The sequence below is a fragment of the Saccopteryx leptura genome, chromosome X, assembly GCF_036850995.1.
Source record: "Saccopteryx leptura isolate mSacLep1 chromosome X, mSacLep1_pri_phased_curated, whole genome shotgun sequence".
Lineage (NCBI taxonomy): Eukaryota > Metazoa > Chordata > Mammalia > Chiroptera > Emballonuridae > Saccopteryx > Saccopteryx leptura.
This window is the reverse complement of record NC_089516.1, coordinates 40,454,949-40,471,761: the sequence shown is the minus strand read 5'-3', so window position 1 is coordinate 40,471,761 and position 16,813 is coordinate 40,454,949. Positions and strand designations below refer to the sequence as shown.

At 49.6% G+C, this 16,813-nt stretch overlaps 1 protein-coding gene across 5 annotated transcripts in view; it reads right to left on the bottom strand.

Annotated features, from left to right (window-relative positions):
- Window positions 1-444: 444 nt before the first annotated feature.
- KDM5C (lysine demethylase 5C) overlaps window positions 445-16,813 on the bottom strand; it is a 36,178-nt gene continuing 19,809 nt past the window's right edge. For 3 of the 5 annotated variants that reach the window (XM_066357536.1, XM_066357537.1, XM_066357535.1), the window contains 14 exons: window positions 13,185-13,304; window positions 12,900-13,094; window positions 7,159-7,340; window positions 6,944-7,068; window positions 6,669-6,816; window positions 5,901-6,006; window positions 4,865-5,223; window positions 4,124-4,262; window positions 3,493-3,672; window positions 3,200-3,337; window positions 2,418-3,017; window positions 2,077-2,146; window positions 1,737-1,936; window positions 445-1,632 (listed from right to left, as the gene is read on the bottom strand). In XM_066357536.1, the coding sequence (XP_066213633.1) occupies window positions 1,258-1,632; window positions 1,737-1,936; window positions 2,077-2,146; window positions 2,418-3,017; window positions 3,200-3,337; window positions 3,493-3,672; window positions 4,124-4,262; window positions 4,865-5,223; window positions 5,901-6,006; window positions 6,669-6,816; window positions 6,944-7,068; window positions 7,159-7,340; window positions 12,900-13,094; window positions 13,185-13,304 (2,937 nt within the window). In that variant the 3' untranslated portion in view covers window positions 445-1,257. Of the gene's footprint in view, window positions 1,633-1,736; window positions 1,937-2,067; window positions 2,147-2,417; window positions 3,018-3,199; window positions 3,338-3,492; window positions 3,673-4,123; window positions 4,263-4,864; window positions 5,224-5,900; window positions 6,007-6,668; window positions 6,817-6,943; window positions 7,069-7,158; window positions 7,341-12,899; window positions 13,095-13,184; window positions 13,305-16,813 lie in introns of all 5 variants that reach the window. The other 2 variants (XM_066357533.1, XM_066357532.1) reach the window with 1 other exon arrangement.

Below are 16,813 nucleotides of genomic sequence, written 5' to 3'. Positions count from 1 at the left end.
GAGTCAGGGAGAGGGTCAGGGCCACCTGCGGAGAGGTGGGGAAGACTGCCGCGGGGGGTAGGAAGACTCAGGGCTGTCCGCCTCCAGTTAAGGAGAACCCGGGGCGGCTCCGGAGCCGAGCCCGAGCCCAGAGCCCAGAGCCCAGAGCCCAGAGCCCAGAGCCCAGAGCCTGAGCCCAGAGCCCGAGCCCAGAGCCCAGAGCCCAGAACCCAAGCCCAGAGCCCGAGCCCCGAACCCGAGCCCAGAGCCCGAGCCCCGAGCCCGAGCCCAGAGCCCCAAGCCCAGAGCCCGAGCCCAGAGCCCGAGCCCCGAGCCCAGAGCCCCGAGCCCGAGCCCAGAGCCCGAGGGCTTCAGCCCCAGTGCTCCTGGCAGCTGGTCCGCTGACAGGCGATGGAGGCACTCACTGTTCTCCCCCTTCGAAGAGAAATGCACTTCAGAAACATGTTTCCAAAAAATGTTGCTAAGGGTTTTATTTCTAACAAGAGGAAAATAATAAAATAAAATTAAAATAGGCTTCAGTTGGAACCAAGTTTCTTGTTTTGCTTTTTTTTTTTTTCTTTTGAACAAATTAATTACACACCAACAATCTTGTTTTATTACAACATGAACCCAGGAGGAGGAAAGGAGATAGGGCAGAACAGGGGGGAAGGTCCAGGTGGTTGTGAGGACAAGCACCGAAAGCTTTCTTCAGATTATGGGGAACCGTGGTCAGTTCCCCAACGAAACCATTTAAAAGAAACTGTGAGCACAGCTATGTGAAGTTTCCTCCTCCTGGGTGGACCAGTCAGGAGAAGGGAGGAGAAGGGAGAGGGAGGCAGGACGAGGGGAGAGGGGGAGTGAGGGTGGAGGTGAGGTTTGTGTAGCCCGGCCTGGCCACGGCTAGAACTGGGGCGAGGAAGAGGAGATTCCCCCAGTTTGCATACGCACTGGCCTTGTCTCTGGAATGGTGCTGGCCCAGGCCCAGTCACACCCGGCCCCCTGCCCATCATCCGTCTGTCTGTCTGCCTCAGGTATCTGGGAATGCTGGTTCGAGGCTACTAGGGAGGGGGACTCCAGGGGCCGGCCCCCAGGAGCTGAGGTCTGAACAATACCTTGGAGTCAGAATATAAAAGTCAAGGGACTCAGGGGTGGGCTGGGGTGGGGGGTGGCCATCCCCCCTACTCGCCCACCTCCCAAGAAGCAGGCTTGATGGTCAGAAAGAGGATCCTTGAGGCCAAGGGGGGTCTCTGTCGGGGTCTGTGCCAGGCTCAGCCATCGTCACGACTGTTGCTGAGGTGGCTGCTGTGGGCAGGGCACATGAAGCTGGGGAGTCAGAATGGAGAAGGGGGCCGAGGGGCCTGAACTGGCCTCTGGGGCTGGCTCCAAGCCATCCTGGCTCCCCTGGGTGCTGGGGCTGCCGGTGCTGGGCAACGGCTGGGCGGGGCCCTCAGCCACGGCCTCCTCCTCCAACTCCTCCTCCTCCTGGGCCTCCTGGGCCTCCTCGGCCTCCGGCCCTGAGCTCCGGACCCTCTTTGGCTCTAGCTCCTCTCGGACTGGGTCATCACCCTCCCCACCCCGATCCACCTTCCGCCGCCGACGCCTCTCCAACGCCCGGCCCCGGGCCCGGCTCCCATGGCGCTCTGCCTTCTCCAGCTGTGATCACAGATAGGCAGAAAAAGGTGCGGGCTGGTGGTCAGGCCTGGGCTCCTGCCTTGCCCGGCCTGACCTCCTGGCCCTGCCCACAATCCCTTCCTCACCTCTAGAAGTGTGCGGATCCGCTCCAGGTCTGGAGGCTGCCCAGCCTGTAGCAGCTGCCAGATGCTGTGGTTCTCATCCAGGGTAACCTCGAGTAGGTCCCCCTCCAACATGAGCTCCTCCAGGGGGGCCCGGGTTGCCTCGGGCAGCTCCAACATGGGGCCAGTTAACTGTGGCAACAGCGAGGACAGCAGCTCCAGGTCTGGGGGGTCGTGGAGACAGGCTGGGTTAGAGGCTCCGCCGGTTGCCTCCCCAGCACCACAGCAGAGCCAAGGACCGTGTGGGTCAACTCTGGTGACAGCCAATAAACAGCCTGCCCACATCTAGACCTACCTCTCTTACCTGAGCCTTCCCCTGGGGCTACCTTCTCAGGACTGGTCACGCTGTCTCCATTCTCTAGCAACCCTTGCACCTGCCAGAGAGCAAGAATGGGGAACGGTAACTGAAGAACCAAGCCCTGTTCTTCCCTCGAATCTGAGACTTGGAACTCCCCACCTCCTGAAGAAGGGCGGACAGGCTGCCAGCAGGGACCAATCTAGGAATCTGGACAGAATACAGAATGGGGCAGGGAGAGTGGGCCAAAGGAAATGGAAGGTCAGAGACCACAGAGAGGGCTGGAGCCTAACAGGGGTGGGGGCTGGGAGACAGGAATGTGAAGACAAGAGCTGGGCTGGGCAGCTCACCTTAGGCATATCCTTGCCACTGCCTTCTCTAAGAGGATCAGAGGCCGGGGCTGAAGGGTAAGTGGGCGGCTCCTCAGGCCTGGGTTCAGCCTGCAGCCTCTGGCGAAGTTCAGCCAGCCGTCCCAACAGAGCAGTCACATCCTCAGAGGCCAGAGCCTGCCTGGCGCGGCCTTGCCAGCTGATGGCCCTCTCTGTGAGGCACTGCAAGGCCTCGCCCTCGGGCAGCCGCACAGGCAGTCTCTGCAGGGCTACCAGCAGTGCCAGGATGGTCTCCAGGCGTGGGCGCCGCGAGCGCATGCACAGCGGACATAAGAATTTGGTGTCCCACTCCCACCAGGCCAGCAGTGGGGGTGAGGTGGGACTCGGCCTCGGGGAGCTGAGGAGGCGGGGCACCGACACGCATCGCCCATGGAACCAGTCCTGACACAAGTCACACTGCAGAGCTCCCACCCCGGCCGGCACCTGCCCACACACACAAATGGAGGTAGCAGACGAGGCCGTGGTCGATGATGCCAGTGGACTGGGCTTGGCGGAGTTGGTACGCCGTAGCTGCAGGATACCCTCCTTCTCCTTCTGTTCCCCTTCCTTGAAGGCCACGATCTGCCGTGCCCAGGATGGGGAAGAGGAGGTCAGCAGCCCATCTCTTTCCTTGTCTGGTGCCATAAACACCCCACCCCCAAACCAGCAGAGGTGAGGCCCAGGGAGCAAGTGATCTGCCCATGGTCACCCAGCTTAGACACTCCTGTCACCACTCTTCTCCCCATCTGGCCCATGCTCCTTACCACAGAGCCTGGGTCCCTGAGGTCCTGCGCAGACAGCCCCAGTAGCTCTGTGTCAGACTTGTACAACCCCAGCTCCTTCTCCATCCACCGGCTGCGCTTGGTGCTGTCGGAGCCAGCGTCTGCACACGGGCAGAGCACCTGAAGGCAGACAGAGGAGGGATGACAGGCTTCCCTACCAGCCACCATCTCTCCTCCCCTCCTCAGCACCCCCAAACCCTCACGTTTTTATATGAGCCATCTCACAATAGCCAGGCCACAGGCTGGAGAAGCTGAGGCTCAGGCCCCGCCCTCACCTCCAGCAGCGTGTAGCACGAATTCTTCTTGAGGAAGGTCTTGGAGGCCTTCTCCCTCCAGGAGTGCGCTGTCAGTACCTGCAGCTCTAGCTGTCTCAGCTCCTCCAACCCCACGGGGAGGTCCCGGCCTACGGCCACCAGACCCTCCAAGTCATCCAAGCAGGGGTAGTGGTCACCATTCTGGGACAGAGGCAGAGAAAGCTCAATTCAATAAGCCAACATCTAATGATGTTCCTCTGTGCCCAGCCCTGAGCTGGGAAGGCAGACTGGGCTCAACGATGAGGCAGAAATAAACAGGGATCGTCCTAAGCACACCCACCTGGCTCTCCCCGCAGTTCCTACATCCACTGGTTCAGGCCCCAGGTACCCAGTCAGTCTGCAGGCCCATCAGACAAGTTACTGTGCTGTGGTCTGCCCCTTCTTCGCTCCCTACCCCATTCTCACTCTCACCAGCACCCTCTCCTCCCTCTAGCCGCCTCACAAACCCTCCTCACGCTGCACATCGTGCGTCTTCCGAGTTGTGTCCCAGTCCTCCAGCCAAGCCAACCCAGCACAACCCAATGTCTGTTAGCTCCTCTGGCTGGACTGAAGGTATGGGATGGAGATGGGGGGGGCGGCCCAGGGTCCTCACTTGGATCTCATCCACATCAGCAATCCAGGCCCGGGCCTTAGCAAGAGCCTCCTTGAGAGCCTGGATGTTGGGCAGGTGAACAGGGATGTTTTCTGCCTCATGGATTATGGCCTCGAGTGTAGCTGGTGGATGCTTCTGCCTATAGGTAGGGAAAAAAGAAGCCTCAGTCTGGGGTGGTCTACCTGACCAGAAACCCAGCCTGACCACCAGATATATTGGCATGAGCCCCTGGGGCTGCCACGTGGGCCTACTTGCATGTATTCTGCCTACGGGTGGCTGCCAGTCACTGCTTGCTCCAGACTGCACGCACCCAACTTCTGCCAGAGCCCTCGAGCCTCTGCTTGTCCGCCAGTCTGTCAGCCTGCTGGCAGTGCCTACACACACAACCTGAGGTATTAATCCTGTGCTGCAGTTTGTCAGATTGCCCTGTGCGTAATGTCTTTCTACCAACATCTGTCCATCAGCCTGTTGTTACTTGTGCTCATGTATGTGCACACCTGTCAGCCTGTAGAGCTAGTCTTCTATACACCTCTGTATCTGTCCAGCTGTTTCCCCACAAGCCTGTCTCTGCTTCTATGTGTGTATGGAGTTTAAAAAAAAATAAGATAGGGAACAAGCAAGGGAAGGAGAGTCAACACACCCAACATGGGAGTCTGCTGCCCAAGCCACCCATGGGAATCATCTTCAGCTTCCCCACTAAATCTGAAGGTTGGGGTAGGGCAGGGAAGAGGCTACACTTACCTGGCCTCCAGGCAGAGGTGGGCCTTCTCCTCCCAGCGTTCAGCAATGGTCAGCAGCTCCTGTAGCTCGGCCCGGGCCTTATCCACAGCAGAGCTAGGGGCTACACTGGCACCCGCGACCAACAGTCCCCGCATGACAGCCAGGGTGCCCCTTCGGGCTGAGGGGGCCAACGTGCGTTTCACCTCATCCAGCCATCGCGCCTGTTCCACCTGCCGCTGGAGCTGCTGGGCCTCAGGCACCTCCACCCCCAGCTGCCGCCCCCTTTCCAACAGGGACTGCAGTAGCCCTGGACTGGAGGGCAGTGAGGCCAAGGCCTCACGGGCCTCAGCCTGGTAGGCCTCCACCTGTTCCAGAATACCCTACCAGGACACAGATGAAGAACAAACTCTTCAGCTGGGCCCACTCAGGTCCCACAACCAGATCCCCTTGCCCCACCTACCTTCCCCCCGTTCAGTATCTGGGCTCTCCTCCCTCACCATGCCCTAAGACCGTGGTTCCTAACATTTACTGCCTATTAGAATACCCTGCTGAACTTGTTAAAATGCAGGTTCCTGGTCCCCACTCCGAGAGATTCTTACTAGGGTTGGCCAGGAGTCTATGCTTTATTGAAGTCCCCAGAGGAGTCTGATGCATAGCAGCAGGACTCCCTCCATGCCCGGCTCTGCTTGGCCTTCTCACAAGCCCCTACACTCACACCAGTGTCCACGGCCTTTTCCACTCACTTCTCTACCTTCCTTAACTTGATTCAGCTTCCCAGGCCCACAAACACCCTTGTAACTTTTTCCTTTTCCTCTTTGACTCCATCAGGAAACATTCCCTTGACCGTGCCTCCTGTACTTACACCCTTGCCACCTGTCCCTCAAATACCATTTCTAAGATGCAGTCACAAGACCTTTGGCCTCCTCCCTCCCGTTCCTTTCTCACACGTGCATCCTGTCTTGCCTAAATATTCGACACTTTCTGAGGGAGCCAAGCGTTGCTCAGGTCCCCCAACCGCCCGGTCCCTCAGCAGCGCTCCAAGCCCACCTCTACTTACCTTAACATCCCCAATCTGGTGCATGGCACAAGGCAGGTTGTTCATCTGGTCCAGAAAGGCCTGGAGCTCAGCCAGGGTCATCTGAGGACCAGCTACCCTGTGGGGACTATGAAGTGCCACATGTGGGGTTTCAGGTCCAAACCCAGTCCCCACCTTCCCTGTCTGTCCTGAGACCCAACACCTTCGCTCACAACTTCCCACTTTGATCTCTCATGCTCCACAGTTCTCCCAGCCTCCCAGGGTAGAGGGGGGTTCTAAGATACAAGTACATTAATATAAGGGGAGAAAAAAAACCTGAGAAAAATATAGGATATATATGGGAAGGGGGGACTTAGAAATTAATTGACAGTGACAGAAAATGACTTTTCAATCTATCAGGTTTATGCTTCTATGTCCTTTTCTTGCCCCTAAACCTTCCACAACTCCTCCTTGCCCACAAAATCCTTCAGCCTGTCTAAACTCTCCTCTAGGTACTAATAAAAAAGACATTTCTTATGGACTCTAATTGATCAATGTCACCCTTTTAAATTTAATTTTCTAAATAATAAAATAAAACATTTCTAGCTTTCTTAGGACAGAGATACCTTCTCCACTATAGCTGCCTGGTCTCTGCCTTCCCCTGTGCCTCCCAGGCCACCTCACACTGCCGTGCTTGTCAGCTTCTTACCAATGTCATCTGCCCAAGGTATTCAGAGTCCACCCCTTGTTGTACTTTTCCTAGGTGCCGTCTCAATAAGCTACCCGTGCCAACACCTCATGCTGCCATACCCAGCTTCCTGGCCGCTGACCAGTCCCAGGGCCTGGGACACGCAAGCCTCTGCCTCGCTCAGGCAGCTCTTCAGTCGCTGCAGCAGCTCACTGTTAGGAAACCTCCGCTCGCGGGCCTCAGACTCTAGTGCTCTCAGCTCTTCAAGGCCTGGAGAGAGAATGAAAACAGCAAGGATTAGGCAGTATTGAGTCAAGCAGAGGAAGAGGGTGGGGGTACAGAAGAAAGGGGAGTAGAACTTGCCTGTGGAGTCCCTCCGTTCCCCCCCATCACTCACTGCGCTTCCGCCCATCCTCCACCTCCAGGGCCACTCGCACTTTGTTGGCCCAGGTGTCAAAGGACTCAGCCCGAACCTTCAGCTTATGCAGCATGGCAGGGAGCTCATCCAAGGTATACCGATACCTGGAGGAAGAGGGCAGGGAAGAGCACCTCTGGTCCAGCTCTTGCATCTCCCTCCTTGGCCCACTTCCTCCAGGTAGGCCCCCTGCTCACCGCAGGTACTGCCGGCTACTGGAGCACTTGCACAGGTCATTGATGTGGGAAAGGCAGACAAGGCCGTCTGGGCAGTCGTAGCAGGCCAGGGCTGAGAGGAAGCACGTGGTCTTACACTTGATGCACTGGCGCTCATCATCTGGGAGCAGCTCAAAAGCCTCTCGCTCAGCTTCCGTGATGCCCTGGGGGCGTTCGACCACGCACATTACATAGAACCAGAACAGGGACACAGACACCGCAGCTCAGCCACCACTGAGCCCCATGTTATTAACAAATCTGTGCTGAGAGCTGTGGGGGAGATCAAACTTCAAGGAGCACCCTGCCTCGATGAAGTCCAGACTCTCACAGCTCGCGCAATCACACGAACCAGGGCAAGATCATGTGGGCTGAGGAAGAAAATTAGCTACGATTCAGATCAGCTAAAAGGGTCTTTTGTGTGGGAGAAGGTAAGGTAAGTGGTGGACCGAGCACCAGAGGTGCGGCAGGGTGTGGGAGTAGCCAAGAGAAAAGCCATGTCGGAGAACAATGCAGGCTTCTAGTCACTGGGCGCCACTGTGCTCCAGGCACCGTGCTGGCTGCTTAGCAGGCAAGACACACTGTGTGCACATAGATAGTTACAGATATAAAACTATAGGCCCGTGTCTACTGTTTAAAGATACCATTACGTATATTTACACATAAATTTTTTTTTAACAAGATGGCTTCCAAACCTAAGCAATGACTTCATCTGCTGCTCAGATGAAATGGCAATCCATTCCTAAAGTGGAAGACAAGCTGGCTTTGTGGGAGGAACTGAAAGATAATACACTGCTACCACTATGGGCAAATTTGGGGATTTTAAAGGGATATTTTGAGTCTTAACAGTTTTTATCTGCTCTTTCGACTTTAACACCCAACCTCTGCATAAGATATGAGTCCAGTGCACATTACAAATCCCACTTCGCCACTTATTAGCTGTGTGATCTTGAATAAATAAATAAATAAATAATTTAAACCTCTCTAGGTTTTAGTTTTCCTACCTTGTAAAATGGAGATAATGGTACCATCCTCAATGGGTTGTTACAAGGATTAACAAAAGATAAAGCAACTAAGAACTCAGAAAAGTATCTTAACACTTACTTAGAATAAGTGGAACCACACAAGACCCAAATAGCCAAAGCAATCTTGTGAAAGAAGAACAAAGCTGGAGGTAATCACCCTTCTTGGTTACAAACTATACTACAAAGCTATAGTAATCAAAATACTATGTTACTGATATAAAAACAGACACACAGACCAATGGAACAGAATTGAGAGCCCAGAAATAAACCTCTACATATATTTGGTCAACTAATATTTGACAAGGGAGCTCAGACTACTCAATGAGGAAAGGATAGTCTCTTCAATAAATGGTACTTGGAAAAGTAGATAACGACTTGCAAAAGAATGAAACTGGACCCGTATCTCACAGCACGCACAAAAATTAACTTGAAATAAATTAAAGATGTAAACATAAGATCTGAAACCATAAAGCTCCTAGAAGAAAAAAAAGGAAAAAAACCTTGATAATGGTCTTGGCAATGACTTTTTTTTTGTATGACACCAAAATCACAAGCAAAAAGCAAAAACAAGCAAATGGGACTAAATCAAACTAAAAAGCTTCTGCACAAAAGGACAAAAAAAGAAAAGCCAACCTATAGAATGGGAGAAAATATTGTAAACCATGTATCTGACAAAGGGTTAATATCCAAAATATATAAAGATATAAATACATAACTAGCCTGACTAGTGGTGGCACAGTATAGTGTTGACCAGGGACACTGAAGTCACTGGCTTGAAACCCCGAGGTTGCAGACTTGAGTGTGTGCTCATCAGCTTATGTGCAGGGCAAAAGTTGCTAGCTTGAGCCCAAGGTTACTGGCTTGGCTTGAGCCCCCTGGTCAAGGCACAAACGAGAAGCAGTCAATGCACAACAAAAGTGAAGCAACAAGTTGATGCTTTTCACTCTCATCTCTTTCTCTCCTACCATTCCATTCTTGCTTCAAAAACAACAACAAAGCCCTGGCCGGTTGGCTCAGCGGTAGAGCGTCGGCTTGGCGTGTGGGGGACCCGGGTTTGATTCCCAGCCAGGGCACATAGGAGAAGCGCCCATTTGCTTCTCCACACACCCCCCCTTCTTCCTCCTCTGTCTCTCTCTTCCCCTCCCGCAGCCAAGGCTCCATTGGAGCAAAGATGGCCCGGGCGCTGGGGATGGCTCCTTGGCCTCTGCCCCAGGCGCTAGAGTGGTTCTGGTCGCAGCAGAGCGACGCCCCGGAGGGGCAGAGCATCGCCCCCTGGTGGGCAGAGCGTCGCCCACCCCGGTCAGGCGCATGCGGGAGTCTGTCTGACTGTCTCTCCCCGTTTCCAGCTTCAGAAAAATACAAAAAAAACCAACAACAACAAAAAAAAACCCCACACAAAAATTATATAACTCAATGACAATAAACAAACAATTCAATTTCAAAAATGGACAAAGGACCTGAATAGACATTATTTTAAAGGCATACAAATAGCCAAAAGATACATAAAAAGATGCTCAACATCATTAATCATTAAGGAAATACACAGCAAAACCACGATGAGATTATCACTTCACACCTGCTAGGATGACTATATAAAAGATTAAAGTATTGGTGGAAATAAGGAGAAAAGAAACCCTTTGTGCACTGTTGGTGGAAATATACACTGCTCACAAAAATTAGGGGATCAGGGAACGAGCAGATACTCTAATACTTTTAGCCTTTTGTATAGTGCATTTTCACCAACGAATAAAAGTTGGTTTTGCATCTCATCTGCATAATCAAACAACTTTCTTTGACTTGTTTGCTTTTCTGATATTCTTGTTTAATAAAAAATCAAATGCTTCTTTTTATCACTTCATCTTCATTTTGAAATATCCCCTAATTTTTGTGAGCAGTATAAAATGGTGCAGCCATTCTGGAGATTCCTCAGAAAATTAAAAATAGAGCCACCTTATGGTCCAGCAATCCCACTTCTGGGTATTTATTTGTCCAAAGCAATAAAAAACACTAATTCACAAAGACATATGCTCCCCTACGTTCATTACAGCACTACACTATCCAAGATATGGAAGCAACCTTTGAGTGATGAATGGATAAAGATGTATATACAGTTGAGCCTTAAAACATGGGTTTGAACTGCATGGGTCCACTTATGTGTTGATGTTTTTCAATAAGTATACAGTCAGCCCTCTGTATCCTTGGCTTCTGCATCTGCAGAGTCAGACAAATACCATGTGATTTCACTTATATGTAGAATCTAGAAAACAAACCAACCAACGGACAAAGCATAACAGAAACAAACTCACAGATAAAGAGAACTGATGGTTGCCAGATGGGAAGAGGTGTGGGGGTGGGTGCAAACTACCAGTTACAGAATAAGTCACAGGGATAAAATGTGCAGCACAGGGAACACAGGGGTGGGCAAAAGCAAGTTTACAGTTGAAATAGAAATAAGTAAAACAAGAATATATTTGTTTCGTGTACTCATAACTGTAAACCTACTTTTGCCTAATCACTATGTTGCACACCTGAAACTAATATAACATTGTATATCAAGTACTTTTAAAAATAAATTAGGCCCTGGCCGGTTGGCTCAGTGGTAGAGCGTCGGCCTGGCGTGCGGAAGTCCCGGGATCGATTCCTGGCCAGGGCACACAAGAGAGGCGCCCATCTGCTTCTCCACCCCTCCCCCTCTCCTTCCTCTCTGTCTCTCTCTTCCTCTCCTGCAGCCGAGGCTCCACTGGAGCAAAAAGATGGCCCGGGCGCTGGGGATGGCTCCTTGGCCTCTGCCCCAGGCGTTAGAGTGGCTCTGGTCATGACAGAGCGATGCCCCGGATGGGCAGAGCATTGCCCCCTGGTGGGCGTGCCAGGTGGATCCCGGTCGGGCGCATGAGGGAGTCTGTCTGACTGCCTCCCCGTTTCCAGCTTCAGAGAAATAATAAAAAAAAAATTAAAAAAATTTTTAAAAAAGGATAAAAAGTTGTTTTACATACACAATGGATTATTATTCAGCTATGATAAAGAAGGAAATCCTGCCATTTGTGACTACATAGAAAGATAATGAGGACATTACACTAAGTTAAATAATAATAGGATATCAATTATATGTGGAATTTTAAAAAGCTGAACTCATAGAAAGGGACAGTCCATTGGTGGCTGCCAGGGCTGGAAGGTGAAGGAAATGGGAAGATGTTGGTCAAAGTTAAAAGTTAGTTTTGGGGATCTAATGTTTAGTATTGTGACTATAGGGGAAAAAAAGAAGTGCTTCAACAAATATTTACTATGAGCTCTAATTTTCAGATAAGGGTAACTATATTTCACAGGCCTATGTCATTTGACTAAGGAGGAAGCTGAGTCTCAGAGAGAGTTACTACCTTACTCAATGTGAGGATCTGACTGCAGTCAATTTTGACTCCGAAGACAATGCTCTAAGGATGAGACCCCTAGGTATTTTTGGATCATGGACTTCTCTGAGAATTGGATGCCAACTATGAGCCCTCTCCTCAGAAAAGGGTGTGAGCGCGCGCACGCGCACACACACACACACACACAGTCTTTTATATAATGTCAAGACTGGGGGTCCAGAACAGTTCTCTAAGATAAGGGCCAAGTGTAAAGAAATCCGAGTGGCAGGATGAGAAGGGCTAGTCTTCCCACCTTGCTTTGGCCTCTTCCAGTAGTCTGGAACAGCCCCAGGGTCATCAGCTAACAACAGTGTTGAACAGAGAGAGAAAACCACGCCTGGAAACAACCAGGGGTCGCCGATGCCACAGAGTGATAGGCCCCAGACTTCTAACACTTACTGTTACTCCCATTCTTCTTACAGTCCATGCTCAGAACAAAGTTATAAATGAACTTTAAAACAAGAAAGGGTTACCCTAAATGGGCAGTAAGGGATCCCTTCAGGACTAGGATCCTTTGTAATTCTATGGAGGACTCTAAGTTAATACCTTAACTGGGCAAGTGTGGAGTTTTAAGAAGGCAGCTGAACTACAGTCATCTACACACAAAACTGACACATGCTTATGAGAGATCTATTAAGTAGGATTGCCTTCTACTTGGTAATATTATCTCAGTGTGAGCTACTCAACTATCTGAATGTTAAAAAATGGCATTCCCTAAGAAATGTGCCATAGTTCAATACTTTTTCTTCATGTATTAGTATTACCAATAGCAGCTGCTATGATGCAATGCAGTAATAGATGCTTTGACATTAATCATCTTACTCCAGTTTTACCACCGCGCAAGTTAAGTATTTATTTCCATTTTACAGAGAGGGAAAGTGAGACTATGAGAGGTTAAGTGACTTGAAAAGGTCATCCAGCTAATCCGCATATGCCAGTCTGCTTTGTTGGGTTATTTAAATAATAATGAATAGCAACTATACTAACAACTGCTATGGCTCAGTTACTTAATAAACATCTCAATTTACTCAACTATTCAAAAAGATAAGCACTATTATAATCCCAATTTTTCAGTCAGGAACACTGATATGCAATAAAGTAAATTAATTTGCTCGTAGTTGTCAGTAAATGGTAGAGCAGGGAACGGAATGTGGTTTCCCACCCAGATGCATCTATATAGTTCTTTTCTTTGTTCCCCAAGAAGAGAAGTTGCATCCACTTCTTGGGGCTGTCCCTTCCTCCTACCACCTCTGTCATGCTAGGGTGCCTGATCCAGGGCCCTCTCCCCATCACTCACCTTCTCCAGCAGAGCCTTTCGTAGACGCCGCTCCTCCTGCACCATAATGAACATCTCCTTATGCACAGCTGCCGCCAGGTTCAGGTCCAGCTTCTCTGGGCAGGCAGCCATCTTGCATATGAGCTCCTCATGGGAGAAGACACAGTATCTGCGAAGCCGGCGGTAGTGCTCAATGCACTGGCGCCCAGCTGGCAACTGTGGACAGGTTCAAAGTTGAGTTTGGCCAAGTCTGGAGGCCATGGTGCCTCAGCCTCTCCCTTCCAGCCCACCACATGCCAGACTCACCCAGTCAGCAGTGCAAAAGTTGACAGCTTCGGCAAAATTGTAGCCTTGGTTGAAGCCACTGTGGTAAGCACGAGGGAAAGTAATAACGAATTCTCCTGCACACTGGTTTGTGCGGACAACCTGAGGAAGAAAGGCCAAGGTCATTGAGACAGAGGTTTCCACAGTCTGCAGAAACCTGATCTAAGAGCAGGGTTCTTAAGGAGACAAAGGAAAACTTCAGGGAATAGCCTGATGAAAGATTCCCAGGCCCTCAAACTCTGAAAGATCATAGGTCTCTGCTCTCAAGGTTGTGTATTGACAGATGACAGTAAAATCTGAGTCAAAAGTAAGAAATGGACACACCAAAATATTTCAACTTCACTAGAAATTAATTTTTTTAGCGAGCAAGAGAGAAACAGACAGACAGGGAGAGATGAGAAGCATCAATTCGTAATTGTGTCACTTTAGTTGTTCACTGATTGCTTCTCATACATGCCTTGACGAGGAAAGGGGTGCTCTAGCTGAGTCAGTGACCCTTTGCTCAAGCCACTGACAACAGATTACTATGTCGATGATCCCATGCTCAAGCCAGCAATCCTGAACTCAAGCTGGTGAGCCTGCGCTCAAGCCAGCAACCTCAGAGTTTCGAATCTGGGACATCACCATCCCAGATCGATATTCTATCCACTGCACTACCACTGGTCAGGCTTCACTAGTAAGTTTTATAAAAATTTAAAATATCACCTTTCATTAAGCCAGTCGAGGTTTCTTCATCAATAATTATTTTTATCAGTCATACATGTTATTAAATCAGTAGGCCCTGTCATTCTCCACTCCTCAGAACCAATCACTTTAACCTCTTCCAATTATTTTGGCATTTACCTTAACACAGAGTAACATGCCCCTAGACTATATAGTAAAAGCAGCCTACTTCTCAATTTGCTTAATTTTCTATGCATGTATTAGTTACTTTAATCCCCACCTTTCGGACAAGTGCCAATTGTGTTATCAGTTTTCGCCTTTCTATACAGTCTCTCGTGGAGCCTTATGACGATCTGGACCAGCCATCCTCCCTAGATCACCTCTCCCGTGACAGAGCACCTGTGTTCCCAGATCCCATGTTTTCCTTTCTTGATTTATTCGTTTTGCAGTGCTTGAGCACAATTCTCTTAAGGCTTCCTGAGAAACAATGGGAAGACCTTTTTTTTTTAATTGCGTATAGAATTCTAAGTTGAAAATCATTTTGAAGGGATGTCTTTAGGCTTCTAGATTTCAACGTTGCTTTTGAAAAGTTTGAAGCCATTCTGATTTCTAAAGCTTTTAATTTAACCTGTTTTTTCTCTCTCAGGAGGATTGTAGGATATTCCTGGTGCCAGTGTTTTATAGGAAAATCCAGATATACCTTGGTGTGGAGCTATTTTCATTTGTGTTCTGGGTAGACCGTTTGATTCCAGACACTCAGTCTTTGATTCAGGGAAATGTTTTCCATTAATGATTTGATCCTTTCAGTTTTCATCAATTTTCTTTTCAGAATTCCTATTACTTGAATATTGAATCTACTAAAACAAATTCTCCATCTTTACCTTTTTATTCTATTTTTTTTCTGGGAGATTTCCTTAACTTTTCATCTTCTAACCTTTCTATATTTAAAAATTTTCAGTTTTGCTAGCATAATTTTACTTTCCAAGAGCTCTTTTTTGTTCTTTGTATGCTCTTCTAAAATAGTATTTGCTCTTGCCTGACCAGGTGGTGGCGCAGTGGATAGAGCGTCGGACTGCGATGCAGAGGAAGCAGGTTTAAAACCTGGGGTCATGCCTGACCAGGTGGTGGTGCAGTGGATAGAGCGTTGGATTGGGATGCGGAGGACCCAGGTTCGAGACCCCGAGGTCGCCAGCCTGAGCGTGAGCTCATCTGGTTTGAGCAAAAAGCTCACCAGCTTGGACTCAAGGTCGCTGGCTTGAGCAAGGGGTTACTCACTCTGCTAAAGGCCCACGGTCAAGGCACAAATGAGAAAGCAATCAATGAACAACTAAGGTGTGGCAAAACGCAACGAAAAACTGATGATTGATGCTTCTCATCTCTCTCCGTTCCTGTCTGTCCCTATCTGACTCTGACTCTCTCTGACTCTCTCTCTGTCTCTATAAAAAAACAAAAACCTGGGGTCACCAGCTCAGCTGAAGCTTTCCGGGTCAAGGCACATATGAGAAAGCAATCAATGAACCACTAAGGCGCTGCAACGAAGAACTGATACTTCTCATCTCTCTCCCTTCCTGTCTGTCCCCCCCTCTCTCTGTCTCTGTAATAAATAAATAAATAAATAAATAGTATTTCCTCTTATTTTATGTTTGCGACATATGCTCATCTCTGAGGGTATTGAGGTTACTGTTCCTTTCCTTTTTATATTTTTATTTTCATTTAATTTTTGAGAGAGGGAAGGGACAAAGGGAAAAGAGAGATGAGAGGTATCAACTCATAATTGCTTCCCTTCAGTTGTTCACTGATTGCTTTCTCTTATGTGCCTTGACCTGGGTATTCCAGCTGAGTCAATGACCTCTTGCTCAAGCCAGAGACCTTGGGATCATGTTGATGATCCCACGCTCAAGCTGAAAAGCCTGAGCTAAAGCTGGGGACCTTGGGGTTTCGAACCAGGGACCTGAGCGTCCTGGGTCAACCCTTTATCCATTGTGCCACCACTAGTGAGGCTCCTCTCCTTTTTTTTTTTTTTTTTTTTGTATTTTTCTGAAGCTGGAAACGGGGAGAGACAGTCAGACAGACTCCTGCATGCGCCCGACCGGGATCCACCCGGCACGCCCACCAGGGGCGAAGCTCTGCCCACCAGGGGGCGATGCTCTGCCCCTCCGGGGCATCACTCTGCCACGACCAGAGCCACTCTAGCACCTGGGGCAGAGGCCAAGGAGCCATCCCCAGCGCCCGGGCCATCTTTGCTCCAATGGAGCCTCAGCTGCGGGAGGGGAAGAGAGAGACAGAGAAGAAGGGGGGGGGTGGAGAAGCAAATGGGTGCTTCTCCTATGTGCCCTGGCCGGGAATCAAACCCGGGTCCCCCGCACGCCAGGCCGACGTTCTACTGCTGAGCCAACCGGCCAGGGCATCCTTTTTAAAGTTTATTTCTCCCTGTCTATGCTCTGTTTCTCCAAGCCGCTTTTTCTCCTGTTCGGTTCTGTTTTGTTTTCTATAGCTTCCTTGGTTGTATGTCAATTTATGGCTACTTATATTTAAAGAGTAAGAAATAAAAAAGATGAATAGAAACTGCAAAGGTGAAGTCTGTCAACTGTGAGCTTCACTGTAGGGTGATCCGATTGAGCCATTTAGTTTGGGAAACTCTAGGTTTTTCCTTTTGGGCCAGATTCCCCAAAGTCTCCCATTTTTTGCCTGAAGAAAAAAGGTCTGACTGCCAGTGTTCTCAGAGCCAGGTGGAGGAATATGACTGGGAACACTTCAGCACCCACAATAACGATTCCTACTATACTGCTCACAAAAATTAGGGGGATATTTCAAAATGAATATGAAGTGATAAAACATCCCCTAATTTTTGTGTGCATTTTCACTGTACCTCTACCCTCAACTATACCTAGAAGACCTCAATCTAGAGATCTTCTATTTTAACTTCTTCAAAAGTAAATTTCCAGTCT